The sequence below is a fragment of the Stenella coeruleoalba genome (genome assembly GCF_951394435.1).
Source record: "Stenella coeruleoalba genome assembly, chromosome: 2".
Lineage (NCBI taxonomy): Eukaryota > Metazoa > Chordata > Mammalia > Artiodactyla > Delphinidae > Stenella > Stenella coeruleoalba.
The window spans coordinates 72,732,855-72,748,542 of NC_137147.1; the positions used below are offsets into that span (position 1 = coordinate 72,732,855).

At 41.3% G+C, this 15,688-nt stretch overlaps 1 protein-coding gene across 1 annotated transcript; it reads right to left on the bottom strand.

The window, feature by feature from the left end:
- Positions 1 to 425: 425 nt before the first annotated feature.
- On the bottom strand, positions 426 to 3,276 carry LOC307179456 (cathepsin G-like). The gene is made up of 5 exons (XM_079908635.1): positions 3,180 to 3,276; positions 2,295 to 2,442; positions 1,712 to 1,847; positions 1,309 to 1,563; positions 426 to 861 (listed from the first exon to the last, which is right to left on the bottom strand). Exons 1-5 carry the CDS (start codon positions 3,232 to 3,234, stop codon positions 700 to 702), a joined length of 756 nt encoding a protein of 251 aa, XP_079764761.1. The 5' UTR covers positions 3,235 to 3,276; the 3' UTR covers positions 426 to 699.
- Between the last annotated feature and the right edge of the window lie 12,412 nt (positions 3,277 to 15,688).

The following is a 15,688-nucleotide window of genomic DNA, read 5'->3' on the forward strand; positions in this document are numbered from 1 at the left end:
GATATGGGTGTTTTGTTAGATATTTTTAAGAAAGTAAATTATTTTTTTTCTTCTAGTACTTGTATGGATTGATTTTTTTACATTTAGATCTGTGATCCCATCTGAGTGTTATTTCGGATTATGATGAGAAGTATGGACCCAACTTTATCTTTTTTCCCCAATGATTCTCTATTTTGTTTCAATGTCGTCTATTAAAAGTTAATTGTTTCTCAGTGATTTGAGAATTGTTAACCATATGTTCAATTGGGCAATGTATGGAACTTCAATTCTCCCTTTGATCTGCCTGTCCTACCCACGCCAGTGGCACACAGTTTTGGCGTACACTTTAATACCTAAAGGAGAGTCTCTGGTAGGGTGGAGAATAAGGAGCCTTACTCTGGGAAGAGATAGGTCCTTCCATCACTCCCCAGAGCGGGTGGAGGGGAGATGGAGGAATGCATGGCTTGGAGGAGAGAAGAAGCTCACCCTGACTCCCAGGATGGGGGCGACGGGGATTCACTTGTCCTGGGGAAGAGACCCCATTTTCCTGGAGGAGCTCACACTCAGTCCTGGCACACATTTGCTGTGTATTGAATCATGTTTAATGAACAAATGAGGAATCGGTTATTTCCACTCTAGATGTGGATGTTTATTAAGGCTCTGGGAACCGCCCTGGATCTGGGCTCTGCCCCAGAGAAGGGGAGTCAGTGACAGGGGGTGTCACTCCAGCCCCCACTCTTTGAAGCGTCTCATCGTTCTCCGTATCCAGGGCAGGAAGCTGGAAATCCTGGTGAAGACTGCTGGAGGAGTCCCAAACCTGTTTCCGTAGGAGACGATGCCCTGGGACACGTTGTTACACACAAGAGGGCCACCGGAGTCCCCCTGTGGGCAACCAGAGGAAGGGACACTAAGCCGGGCCTCCATTCTCCAGGCCTTCCTCCTCCTGAGGCCCTAAGGCCCGCCCTCAGAGAAGACAGGCGTGGGTGGGCTCCTTCCCCTGCTGGCTGTGTGTGAGATGGGAGGGTGAGGGGCAGCAGAAGTCGAGCTTCTGGATTTTTCCATCACTGGGCTTCAGCCCTGGCTATGGTTATTCTCCAGAACAACCCAGGTCAAGGTACCTTCACCGGCCCCAGGAAAATGCTGCACATGTACGTCCCGTGTCTGGTGCACCTGCTATTCCCCCAGGGACCGGATTGACGGGGAAAAGTCCCCCACCTCACTCTGCTCTGGGCCCCAGACTGAGGCCATGGGGATGTAGTCTGTCCCCACTGCCCAGTCTGCCCACGTCCCTTTGTCTCGGACAGTGTCGGCAGATGCCCGTGGTCTTACCAGGAAGGCGGATTTCCTCTCTCTCGGGTCGCCCACACAAATCTGTGTTCGGCCAGTGTAGAACATGAAGCGTCTACCGCACTCCCCATTCCTCTGCACTGTCAGCTGCACGTCTTGGAGCGTGTCTGTTCTCCTGTTCAGGCCGAGAAGGCCCCAGCCGGCCACGGTGCACAGGGTCCCAGGACTCAGCCTGTCCTGGGTCTGCGGCAGAGCCACCGGCCTCACAGCTCGATTACGTCTGACTCTGCTTCTCAGCTGGCAGGAAGCATGCAGGCACTCAGGGACTGTCTATGCCATGCTCACCCCATGCCTACCACCACCCTGGGAGTCTGCTCGGCTTCCCCCTCCCTGGTCCCCCAAGCTGGGAGGGAGCCGCCTGGGTGAAGTACCAGAGGGTCGGTACCTGCAGTAACATGATGTCATTCTGGTGGTTCCGCTGATTGTACCCGGGGTGGGGGATGGCTCTGAGCACCGGTATGCGCTGCTGAGCCCTTTCCAACCTCCTGATGTTGTGGGCCCCCAGGATGACACTTATTTGTCTGCAAAGGAAAGGGAGCCTAGAAGTAGGTCTGAGCTGCAGGAACTGCACTCCCCGATGCAGGTCACGTGACAGCCCAGGGTGGCGAGACCTCAGCCGAGGGAGGTGGGGACAGGAGGGCTCTGGCGCTGGGCTCTATGCCCTTGGTCTCCACAGCCTTGAGCTGTGGGTGGCAGGAAACTCAGTGACCTTATATTTGGCCTCCCCTACAATAAAAAAGGAGCTTGAATTCATATTTTGAGCCCCAATGCGTGCCTTCCATCTCCCCATCTTGCTCTTTTTGATCAGGTCCTCCTTTCTCCCCATTTACAATGGCCTGCTCCCTGCTCCCCAAGCCCTAGCGGCTCTTTTTCACCCCTTTATTGCTAGAACCCTGCTTTCAATGGCTCCTCTCATGAAATCTTCTGGACCTGCTCTGCTGGTGCCCAGAAGCCCCTTAGTGACTCACCTTCCAAAGCAGTGAGCTGCTGTCATCACAAAGTCTTCTCGCACCAGAAATCCCCCACAAGTGGTCAGACCCACTGGTGTCTGGATCTGAACATATGCCATGTAAGGGTGGGAATGGGGCCTGGCCTCTTGGCCTCCGATGATCTGCCCTGGAAGGAAGCATTAGGCACTTATCTCTGCACTGACAGGTGTGTGGGCTTCGGCTTGGTGGCTCCAGAAATGTTAGAAGATGGCGAGGCAGGAGAGGTGCTACACGGGCCGGAGAAGCTGGTGGTTCATGAGAACTGGGTCTGCAGGGCACCAGCCTTGGGGGAGGCTCCAGGAGTCTGCAGGAAACGCCGCTGGCTCCCCATCCCAGCCTCAGCTCCCTCCCACCTCCCCAGAAGGCAAGGCCAGCTGCAGCCTCCCATAATGAGGAAGGTTCCTCTGCTGTGGGGATGGCAGATCCGGAGCCCTCTGAGCAGCCTCTCCCTGCAGTCCCGTGGTACTTTCTTCCTCAGGGAGTCTCCAGATCCCTGTGAGTCCAGCTCACGGCCAGCTCATGAATTTAAGGCTCTAAGGATGAGCCGGCGGGCCTGCTATTGCTGTATCTTTATCTCCTAGGCTCTGCCACAGGAGCTGCAGAATGAGTTCAGAGAGCGTGTTTATATAGCAAGTAGTACGTGCCAGCACGACGCCAGGAATTTTATGTACACTAAGTCATTTAACTCTCATGTCAGCTCTCTGAGGTAGGCCTGACATAATTCCTGTTTTATAGATGATGGAGCTGAGGAACTCTGAACTCAAACAAGCTGCCCAATGATACAGGGTTAGGAAGTGCCTGAGTGGTCTGGCTCCAGAGTCTATGGGATGGTGTCGGTCTCTGAGGATGGGGACGGTCACTCACCTGCCCTAGCCCTGGGAGGCAGGAGAAGGACCACCAGGAGCAGGAGTGGCTGCATCGTCCTGGGAAGTCTGCCCAGTCAGTTGCTTCTGGTCTTCCTCCTGCCAGACTTTGAGCCCCTGAAAGAGGAAGGAAGGGTGAGGGTGGGGGCTTGAGAATTCGCATTCCCATTCTCCTGCTGCTGTGCTAGGTTTCATCACCCAAGGCTGCCCAAGAGGCTTGCCCACTAACTGCCAGTGATGTGGGGGAAGACAGTAACCCAAGGCTTCAGCGCAATATCCCGCACAGCTGCTGCGTCATTGCTGGCCGCGGAAATGGGAACCCAGGGCAACAGGGATGGGGACCGGGTCACTGTGTCCCAGAACCTCAAACCCACCGAATTCAATAATCCCTACAAGCATCAAAGCTGGGAGCTCTCTATTTCCTCCTTCCTCTCCCTCATTGACTGGAGCCTGCATGTCTTCACCCTTTGGCCTTAGCCCCCTGTTGAGACCCTTGCTGCTCCCACTTCTTTCTAGAAGTTGTCATGCAGATTGAGTAGCTCTCTCTCCTGAGTGTGTGGAGGGCACCGCCAGAGAAAGGAAAGGGAAGAATGAGGCTCTGCCACTGACCATTATGCTCTCAGGTCTCTTGAGCCCCAGCAAACTCTCAGTGAAATCCTGACACTGTGGACGACTTCTGTTCTCCTGCTTCCTACTCAAGGCAATTATGTCCCAGAAGGTTCTCTGCATGCAGAAAAGGCCTAGTGACTTGATTTTGTTGCAAGCCATCAGACCCTGGTGGAAAAACATCTCAAATCCTATTCATCCATGGTATAAGAGTCCCATCAACTTAATCCCATCTCTGCCCCGGGGGTGATAGCTCCTAAGAAGGAGGTACGTCACTGCTGTGCTCCCTGTAACACATGAAGAAGTGGACCCAGGCATTCATCACTGAGAGAAAGGCACGGCAGAGTCCTGCAGAGAAACACAAGGGGTTGTGAGACAGTTTTCACAATACTTCAAAGTTTCTCTGTTGGCATAGAAAGCACTACAATATAGTAAAATTTTTGCAAAAGTATCAGAATTGAAAGCTAATACAATTCTCAGTCTTCCATGGATTATGATAAGCCCACTTGAAAATGTTATAAAAGTTAAGGATCCTCTCCCTATATATAAATATACACAGGTTATAGCTTATTTTCAGAGCTGCCAAGAACTTAATCCTTCCTCTAATGCACGGTTTATGACTGCAACCTCATGAAATTTCTTCATGCATCTGAAAAGTAATATGCAGAAAACAGGGAAAAAGAAACGAAAATAGTATAACAGCTTTATTAGTGCCTTAGCATCTGGGTAATTTTAATTTATTGTTAATTAACATTTTACAACACTTTATTTTATTTTAAAAACTTTAATGTAAATTTTTTACAAAGTAAAGGATAAAGAGTAGCATGCGAAGAAATGGGAGTCAAATATATATGCTCCCAATGATCTTAATAGAGATGTGGATAAGGGATTTCATTAACAGTGACTAGGATTTCATGCCGATCTTCCCACCAAAAACAACCGAAAGAAACCTGTTTAACATGGCTAAAAACCTTAAAAGCCTTGAAGAAATGCAAATGTAGGGGTGAATACCAGGCCCAAACTGAAGGAATAATGGGTGTCCAGTTAGACAGTTACTACTGTTCTGTGGAAATTTGCTGAACCCACAAAATTCAAATTTCTGTTTTAATGAGCATATAAAGTGAGAGGTATAGAAATCAAAGAGGGAGGAGATATGGGGATATATGTATATGTATAGCTGATTCACTTTGTTATAAAGCAGAACCTAACACACAACTGTAAAGCAATTATACTCCAATAAAGATGTTAAAAAAATAAAAAATAAATAAAATTTAAAAAATAAAAGAAATTAAAAAAAAAACAAATCAAAGACCAAGACCCACACAAGCAGGTCTAGTCAAACCCTCCTCACAATAAGCTGGGAACTGAAAAGTTTACACACTCAAAGTAACAAAGAAGAGTTAATGGGCAAGTGCTTGCATGTAATTTCATGAAAGATGGAAATAGTACTGGACTTTCATGGACTCTCATACCTTGAACTTCGATTAATGTTGTTATGGACTGTTTGCTAAAGTACCTGGCAAAATCAAATGCAAATGTAGAGGAAATTCACTTAATTCCAGTGTTTGAATTACACCTAAATATTGTTTTTCAAGTACAATGACAAGCATATAGTCAAATATAAACAGATCAACAAGCAAGCAAAGATATAAGACACCATGACTAATAAACAATAGATAAGAGAAAAAATACTTTAATTATTGGGATAATACTATTAGTAAAATAAAATATAGATTGCAAAAAACATTATGCTGAAATAAAAACAAGCTTTAAAAGCACTCCCATGTTATGTCATAATTCTAGTTATTACTTTAAAATGTATATCTCAGAAATTACTAAATTTCCTTGTCAATTGCATTATTATGAACTTTCACCAAATCTTTAACCGTAGTCATTTTTAAGTCTTTTGTCATTTACAGACAGTTCTGGGTGTACTCTGATGCTTTTGCAAATATGTTCCTATAAAAGGATTTCATCTTCAAGGAATTCATGGAAAAGACTCTGACAAGTACAGGTTTCTGGTAACTGACTATACTGCTGAACTGAATGAATAAGCATTTTCAGAACTCTAACGGAAAGCTGATGAATTCATAAAAGTGCTAACAAAAGATCAAGATGAAAAAAAATTAATTACACGGGACTGAGTGAACTGATGAGGATGATTATAATTTTTGTGACTTTCTGTTTGAATAATAAACAAAAATCTCACAAGGACTCAGAGGCAAAAAATATACAAATCAATTTTTCCTGCAAAGTAAAGGAGCTGTTCCAGTGGAGGATTCCTGGACTGAATGTCAATATCATGACATAGTGTGTTTCATGTTTGGTAATTGCAATCATTATTGCTTTTGTTGTGGTCATCCATTTACAATGCTTGGTGTCAGTTTATTTACCTCTTGTAAAAATAAAATACAGTGTGTGTGTGTGTGAAAAAAAAAAAAGCACTCCAGGGAACATTAACCTTAAAAAAATGACATCTGAAAAAGACCTAAATACAACTTCTAAAAGTGAGAAATATGAAAACACCAAAATTAAAGTCACAGTGAATAAAGTTAATAACAGATTAGACAAAGATGAAAATAGAATTACTAACCTGAAATAGCTCAGAAAGAATTGTCAAGAATAGAGCACAGGGCTTCCCTGGTGGTGCAGTGATTGAGAGTCCGCCTGCCGATGCAGGGGACATGGGTTCGTGCCCCGGTCCAGGAGGATCCCACATGCTGCAGAGCGGCTGGGCCCGTGAGCCATGGCCGCTGAGCCTGCGCATCCGGAGCCTGTGCTCTGCAACGGGAGAGGCCACAGCGGTGAGAGGCCAACGTACCGCAAAAAAAAAAAAAAAAAAAAAAAATAGAGCACAGACAGGCATAAAGATAAAAATATAGAAAACAGTAGAATTAGAAGGTTGAACATATGTTGAATTAAAGTTCTAGAAGAAGAGAGACAGAATGGGGGAGAAAAGTAATATATAGTGAGATAGTGGTTGAGATTTTGTTAAAACTGATGACAAAAATGCAGTTAGAGGTTAAAAAAATACCAATAAATCTCAAGCAGAATACAGAAGAGAAATCTATACCTAGAAATCAATATTATAAAGAAACAGCAGAAATCTTAAGGACGAGTAGAGTAAAATAGATTACACACTTTCAAATGAATGGCAGAGCAAAGGGAGAATTTTCAACAGCAGCAGTGAGTGGATGCTACTCAGGAAGAAATGTCTTCATAGTCATTCGAGAAGATTTTAAAGTACATCTTATAAATTGATTAGTAATGTTATAGAAGTTATGAATAGCTGATGAAAAAACGAACACATATAGAACATCTTACTCAACAAAGGCAGATTAAACACTTTACAAGCACATATAGATGTTGACCATAGATTAGACCATAGAGTAGGTCTCAAAAATGTTTAAAGGATTAAAATGATGCATCATTTTTCATAGACCACAATGAGTTTAAGTTAGAATTTCATAACAAAAATATGAGCAGAAAATCCTTATATTTTTAAAACTAACAAAATAGACTGCTAAATACAGAGGATCCTTGAACAACAGGCATTTGAAATGGACAGTTCCACTTACACATGGCTTTTTCTCAGTAGTAAACACTAGAGTACTACACTACCCATTGTTGGTAGCAAAACCACAGAACAGAGGACCAACTATAAGTTATACTTGGATTTTCCACTAGGTGAAGTGCCGATGCCCCTAAACTCCCACGCTGTTCAAGGGCCAAATGAATCATGAGTAAAAACATAATGGAAACAAAAAATGAGTTCAAAATGATTAATAATGATGAAAATAATTTATAGTAAAATTTGTTGAGTATATGTGAATAAAGATGAAACTTGACTATTTAACACTATACCTCAAATTAATTAATTTAAAGGTAAAAACTTAAAACTTTGGATATAGGAGAATTTCTTTATACATTTAACATTGGGAAAACAATTTTATACAAAATATACAAAGCACTAACCATCAATAATAATGCATAAATTGATCTACATTAAATGTTTGTTATGTATATACGAATAAAGATGAAATTCTGATTGCACAGGACACTTATTTTTGAATTATTGAATTTTATTTTATTTATTTTTTTATACAGCAGGTTATTAGTTATCCATTTAATACATATTAAGGTATATATGTCAATCCCAATCTCCCCATTCATCACACCACCAACCCCCGCCACCTTCCCTCCTTGGTGTCCATACATTTGTTCTCTACATCTGTGTCTGAATTTCTGTCCTGCAAACCGGTCATCTGTACCATTTTTCTAGGTTCCATATATATGCGTTAATATACGATATTTGTTTTTCTCTTTCTGACTTACTTCACTCTGTCTGACAGTATCTAGATTCATCCATGTCTCTGCAAATGACCCAATTTCGTTCCTTTTTATGGCTGAGTCATATTCCATTGTATATATGTACCACATCTTCTTTATCCATTCGCATTTAGGTTGCTTCCATGACCTGGCTATTGTAAATAGTGCTGCAATGAACGTTGGGGTGCATGTGTCTTTTTGAATTATGGTTTTCTCTGGGTATATGCCCAGGAGTGGGATTGCTGGGTCATATGGTAATTCTATTTGTAGTTTTTTAAGGAACCACCATACAGTTCTCCCTAGTGGCTGTATCAATTTACATTCCCACCAACAGTGCACGAGGGTTCCCTTTTCTCCACACCCTCTCCATTATTTGTTGTTTGTAGATATTCTGATGATAGCCATTCTGACTAGTATGAGGTGATACCTTACTGTAATTCTGATTTGCATTTCCCTAACAATTAGTGATGTTGAGCAGCTTTTCATGTGCTTCTTGGCCATCTGTATGTCTCTTTTGGAGAGATGTCTATTTAGGTCTTTTGCCCATATTTGGATTAGGTTATTTGTCTTTTTAATATTGAGCTGCATGATCAGTTTATATATTTTGGAGATCAATCCTTTGTCCGTTGATTCATTTGCAAATATTTTCTCCCATTCTGAGGGTTGTCTTTTCATCTTGTTTGTAGTTTCCTTTGCTTTGCAAAAGCTTTTAAGTTTCATTAGGTACCATTTGTTTATTTTTGTTTTTATTTCCATTACACTAGGAGGTGGATCAAAAAAGATCTTGCTGTGATTTATGTCAAAGAGTGTTCTTCCTATGTTTCTCTCTAAGAGTTTTACAGTGTCCAGTCTTATGTTTAGGTCTCTAATCCATTTTGAGTTTATTTTTGTGTATGGTGTTAGACAGTGTTCTAATTTCATTCTTTTACATGTAGCTGTCCAGTTTTCCCAGCATCACTTACTGAAGAGGCTGGCTTTTCTCCACTGTATATCCTTGCCTCCTTTATCATAGATTAGTTGACCATAGGTGCGTGGGTTTATCTCTGGGCTTTCTATCCTGTTCCATTGATCTATGTTTCTGTTTTTGTGCCAGCACCATATTGTCTTGATTACTGTAGCTTTGTAGTATAGTCTGAAGTCAGGAAGTCTGACTCCTCCAGCTCCGTATTTTTCCCTCAAGACTGCTTTGGCTATTGGGTGTCTTTTGTGTCTCTATACAAATTATAAGATTTTTGTTATAGTTCTGTAAAAAATGCCATTGATAATTTGATAGGGATTGCATTGAGTCTGTAGATTGCTTGGGTAGTATAGTCATTTTCACAATATTGATTCGTTCAGTCCAAGAACATGGTATATCTCTCCATCTGTTTGTATCATCTTTAATTTCTTTCATCAGTGTCTTATACTTTTCTGCATAGAGGTCTTTTGTCTCCTTAGGTAGGTTTATTCCTAGGTATTTTATTCTTTATGTTGCAATGGTAAATAAGAGTGTTTCCTTAATTTCTCCTTCAGATTTTTCATCATTAGTGTACAGGAATGCAAGAGATTTCTGTGCATTAATTTTGTAACCTGCAACTTACCAAATTCATTGATTAGCTCTAGTAGTTTTCTGGAGGCATCTTTAGGGTTCTCTATGTATAGTATCATGTCATCTACAAACAGTGACAGTTTTACTTCTCCTTTTCCAATTTGTATTCCTTTTATTTCTTCTTCTTCTCTGATTGCCATGGCTAGGACTTCCAAAACTATGTTGAATAATAGTGGTGAGAGTGAACATCCTTGTCTTGTTTCTGATCTTAGAGGAAATACTTCCAGTTTTTCACCATTGAGAATGATGTTTGCTGTGGGTTTGTCATATATGGTCTTTATTATGTTGAGGTAGGTTCCCTCTATGCCCAATTTCTGGAGAGTTTTTATCATAAAAGGGTGTTGAATTGTGTCAAAAGCTTTTTCTGCATCTATTGAGATGATCATATGGTTTTTATCCTTCAATTTGTTAACGTGGTGTATCACATTGATTGATTTGTGTATATGGAAGAATCCTTGCATCCCTGGGATAAATCCCACTTGATCATGGTGTATGATCCTTTTAATGTGTTGTTGGATTCAGTTTGCTAGTATTTTGTTGAGGATTTTTACTTCAATATTCATCAGTGATATTGGTCTGTAATTTTCTTTTTTTGTAGTATCTCTGTCTGGTTTTGGTGTCAGGTGATGGTGGCCTCAGAGAATGAGTTTGGGAGTGTTCCTTCCTCTGCAATTTTTGGGAAGAGTTTGGGAAGGATGGGTATTAGCTCTTCTATAAATATTTGATGTAATTCACCTGTGAAGCCATCTGGTCCTGGGCTTTTGTTGGAAGAATTTTAATCACAGTGTCAATTTCATTACTTGTGATTGGTCTGTTCATATTTTCTATTTTTTCCTGGTTCAGTTTTGGAAGGTTATACTTTCTAAGGATTGTCCATTTCTTCCAGGTTGTCAATTTTATTGGCATAGCATTGCTTGTAATAGTCTCTTAGGATGCTTTGTATTTCTGCAGTGTCTGTTGTAACTTCTCCTTTTTCATTTCTAATTTTATTGATTTGAGTCATCTCCCTCTTTTTCTTGATGAGTCTGGCTAATGGTTTTTCAATTTTGTTTATCTTCTCAAAGAACCAGCTTTTAGTTTTATTGATCTTTGCTATTTTCTTGGTTTCTGTTTCATTTATTTCTGCTCTATCTTTATGATTTCTTTCCTTCTGCTAACTTTGGGTTTTGTTTGTTCTTCTTTCTCTAATTCCTTTAGGTGTAAGGTTAGATTGTTCATTTGAGATTTTTCTTATTTCTTGAGGTAGGCTTGTATCGCTGTAAACTTCCCTCTTAGAACTGCTTTTGCTGCATGCCATAGGTTTTGGATTGTTGTGTTTTCATTGTCATTTGTCTCTAGGTATTTTTTGATTTCCTCTTTGATTTATTCAGTGATCTCTTGGTTATTTAGTAACGTATTGTATAGCCTCTATGTGTTTGTGTTTTTTACTTTTTTTTTTCCCTGTAATTGATTTCTGATCTCAAAGCATTGTGGTCAGAAACGATGCTTGATATGATTTCAGGTTTTTTTATTTAGTGACCCAAGATGTGATCTATCCTGGAGAATGTTCCGTGTGCACTTGAGAAAAAAGTGTAATCTGTTGTTATTGGATGGAATGTTCTATACATATTAATTAAATTTATCTGGTCTATTGTTTCATTTAAAGCTTGTGTTTCCTTATTAATTTTCTACTTGGATGATCTGTCCATTGGTGTCAGTGAGGTGTTTAAGTCCCCCACTATTATTGTGTTACTGTCGATTTCCTCTTTTATAGCTGTTAGCAGTTGCCTTAGGTATTGAAGTGCTCCTATGTTGTGTGCATATATATTTATAATTGTTATTTCTTCTTCTTGGATTGATCCCTTGAACATTATGTAGTGTCCTTTGCTGTCTCTTGTAACATTCTTTATTTTAAAGTCTATTTTATCTGATATGAGTATTGCTACTCCAGTTTTCTTTTGATTTCCATTTGCATGGAATATCTTTTTCCATCCCCTCACTTTCAGTCTGAATGTGTCCCTAGGTCTGAAGTGGGTCTCTTGTGGACAGTATGTATATGGGTCTTGTTTTTGTACGCATTCAGCAAGCCTGTGTCTCTTGGTTGGAGCGTTTAATCCATTCACGTTTAGGGTAATTATCAATATGTATGTTCCTATTACCATTTTCTTAATTGTTTTGGGTTTGTTTTTGTAGGTCCTTTTCTTCTCTGTGTTTCCCACTTACAGAAGTTCTTTTAGCATTTGTTGTAGAGCTGGTTTGGTGGTGCAAATTCTCTTAGCTTTTGCTTGTCTGTAAAGCTTTTGATTTCTCCATCAATTCTGAATGAGATCCCTGCTGGGTAGAGTAATCTTGGTTGTAGGTTCTTCCCTTTCATCACTTTCATCACTTTCATCACAGTATGTCATGCCACTCCCTTCTGACTTGTAGAGTTTCTACTGAGAAATCAGCTGTTAACCTTATGGGAGTTCCCTTGTATGTTATTTGTCATTTTTCCCTTGCTTCTTTCAATAATTTTTCTTTGTCTTTAATTTTTGCCAATTTGATTACTATGTGTCTTGGCGTGTTTCTCCTTGGGTTTATCCTGTATGGGACTCTCTGCACTTCCTGGACTTGGGTGGCTATTTCCTTTCCCAAGTTAGGGAAGTTTTCGACTATAATCTCTTCAAATATTTTCTCGGGTCCTTTCTCTCTCTCTTCTCCTTCTGGCACCCCTATAATGTGAATGTTTTTGTGTTTAACATAACATTGTCCTAGAGATCTCTTAGGCTGTCTTCATTTCTTTTCATTCTTTTTTCTTTATTCTGTTCTGCAGCCGTGAATTCCACCATTCTGTCTTCCAGGTCACTTATCCATTCTTCTGCCTCAGTTATTCTGCTATTGATTCCTTCTAGTGTATTTTTCATTTCAGTTATTGTATTGTTCATCTCTGTTTATTTGTTCTTTAATTCTTCTAGGTCTTTGTTAAACATTTCTTTCATCTTCTTGATCTTTGCCTCCATTCTTTTTCCAAGGTCCTGGATCATCTTCACTATCATTATTCTGAATTCTTTTTCTGGAAGGTTGCCTATCTCCACTTCATTTAGTTGTTTTCCTGAGGTTTGGTCTTGTTTCTTCATCTGATACGTAGCCTTCTGCCTTTTCATCTTGTCTATCTTCCTGTGGTTGTGGGTTTTTTCCCACAGGCTGCAGGATTGTAGTTCTTCTTGCTTCTGCTGTCTGCCCTCTGGTGGATGAGACTATCCAAGACACTATTGACATAGTGAAAAGTAAAGCCACAGGGTGGGAGAATTAAGAAAGGGTTTATACCTGGGAGATATATGTTTATATATAAATCATATCTATCTTACATTACAGGTCACTGGGAAGCCAATAATTTTGAAATTATACATGGAATTGACAAATATGAGAGTTGCTACTCCAGCTTTCTTTTGGTTTCCATTTGCATGGAATATCTTTTTCCATCGTCTCACTTTCAGTCTGTATGTGTCTCTAGGTCTGAAGTGGGTCTCTTGTTGACAGCATATGTATGGGTCTTCTTTTTGTATCCATTCAGCCAGTCTTGTCTTTTGGTGGGAGCATTTAATCCATTTACATTTAAGGTAATTATCGATATGTATGTTCCTATTCCCATTTTCTTAATTGTTTTGGGTTCGTTATTGTAGGTCTTTTCCTTCTCTTGTGTTTCTTGCCTAGAGAAGATCCTTTTGCATTTGTTGTAAATCTGGTTTGGTGGTGCTGAACTCTCTCAGCTTTTGCTTGGCTGTAAAGGTTTTAATTTCTCCATCAAATCTGAATGAGATCCTTGCTGGGTAGAGTAATCTTGGTTGTAGGTTTTTCTCCTTCATCACTTTAACCATGTCCTGCCAGTCCCTTCTGGCTTGCAGAGTTTCTGCTGTAAGATCAGCTGTTAACCTTATGGGGATTCCCTTGTGTGTTATTTGTTGTTTTTCCCTTGCTGTTTTTAATATGTTTTCTTTGTATTTAATTTTTGACAGTTTGATTAACATGTGTCTTTGTGTGTTTCTCCTTGGATTTATCCTGTATGGGACTCTGTGCTTCCTGGACTTGATTAACTATTTCCTCTCCTATATTAGGGAAGTTTTCAACTATAATCTCTTCAAGTATTTTCTCAGTCTCTTTTTCTCTTCTTCTTCTGGAACCCTTATAATTCGAATATTGGTGCATTTGATGTTGTCCCAGAGGTCTCTTAGACTGTCCTCATTTCTTTTCATTCTTTCTTCTTTATTCTGCTCTGCAGTAGTTATTTCCACTCTTTTATCTTCCAGATCACTTATCCATTCTTCTGCCTCAGTTATTCTGCTATTGATCCCTTCCAGAGTATTTTTAATTTCATATATTGTGTTGTTCATCATTGCTTGTTTCATCTTTAGTTCTTCTAGGTCCTTGTTAAATGTTTCTTGCATTTTCTCTATTCTATTTCCAAGATTTTGGATCATCTTTACGATCATTATTCTGAATTCTTTTTCAGGTAGACTGCCTATTTCCTCTTCATTTGGTAGGTCTGGTGGGTTTTTATCTTGCTCCTTCATCTGCTGTGTTTTTCTGTCTTCTCATTTTGCTTATCTTACTGTGTTTGGGGTCTCCTTTTTGCAGGCTGCAGGTTCGTAGTTCCCGTTGTTTTTGGTGTCTGTCCCCAGTGGCTAAAGTTGGTTCAGTGGGTTGTGTAGGCTTCCTGGTGGAGGGGACTGGTGCCTGTGTTCTGGTGGATGAGGCTGGATCTTGTCTTTCTGGTGGGCAGGTCCATGTCTGGTGGTGTGTTTTGGGGGTCTGTGGACTTATTATAATTTTAGGCAGCCTCTCTGCTAATGGGTGGCGTTGTGTTCCTGTCCTGCTAGTTGTTTGGCATAGGGTGTCCAGCACTGTATCTGGCTGGTCGTTGAGTGAAGCAGGGTGTTGGTGTTGAGATGGAAATCTCTGGGAGATTTTCACCATTTGATATTACGTGGAGCTGGGAGGTCTCTTGTGGACCAGTGTCCTGAAGTTGGCTCTCCCACCTCAGAGGCACAGCACTAACTCTTGGTTGCAGCACCAAGAGCCTTTCATCCACACGGCTTAGAATAAAAGGGAGAAAAGTAGAAAGAAAGAAAGAGGATAAAAGAAAATAAAATATAGTAAGGTAAAATAAAGTTATTAAAATAAAAAAAGAATTATTAAGAAAGAAACTTTTTTTTAACTTAAAAAAAAAAAAGATGGATGGAACCCTAGGACAAATGGTGAAAGCAAAGCTATACAGACAAAATCTCACACAGAAGCATACACATATACATTCACAAAAAGAGGAAAAGGGGAAAAAATAATAAATCTTGCTCTCAAAGTCCACCTCCTCAATAGTGCCTCCTGAGATAGTGCCTCCTGAGATAGTGCCTCCTGATTCGTTGTCTATTCAGGTATTCCACAGATGCAGGGTACATCAAGTTGATTGTGGAGATTTAATCTGCTGCTCCTGAGGCCTCTGGGAGAGCTTTCCCTTTCTCTTCTTTGTTCGCACAGCTCCCGGGGTTCAGCTTTGGATTTGGCCCCGCCTCTGCGTATAGGTCGCTGGAGGGCGTCTGTTCTTCACTCAGACAGGACAGGGTTAAAGGAACTTCTGATTCTGGCTCACTCAGGCTGTGAGGAGGGAGGGGTATGGAGTACGGGGTGAGCCTGCGGCAGCAGAGGTCTGCGTGAAGTTGCGCCTGCCTGAGGCGCGCCGTGCGTTCTCCCGGGGAAGTTGTCCCTGGATCCCGGGACCCTGGCAGTGGCGGGCTGCACAGGCTCCCCGGAAGGGGGGTGTGGAGAGTGACCTGTGCTCGCACACAGGCTTCTTGGTGGTGGCAGCAGCAGTCTTAGCGTCTCATGCCTGTCTCTGGGGTCCGTGCTGTTACCTGCAGCTCACACCCGTCTCTGGAGCTTCTTTAAGCAGTGCTCTTAACCCCCTCTCCTTGCGCACCAGGAAACAAAGAGGGAAGAAAAGGTTTCTTGCCTCTTCGGCAGGTCCAGACTGTTCC

Bases quoted from the DNA above. Each gene is read 5' to 3' on its own strand.
- LOC307179456 (XM_079908635.1), bottom strand. From the start codon at position 3,234: ATGCAGCCACTCCTGCTCCTGGTGGTCCTTCTCCTGCCTCCCAGGGCT. The intron at 2,443-3,179 runs GTGAGTGACCGT...GCTTCCTTCCAG, and splicing joins GCCTCCCAGGGCTAGGGCAG to GGCAGATCATCGGAGGCCAA. The intron at 1,564-1,711 runs GTACCGACCCTC...GCTTCCTGCCAG, and splicing joins ATGACATCATGTTACTGCAG to CTGAGAAGCAGAGTCAGACG.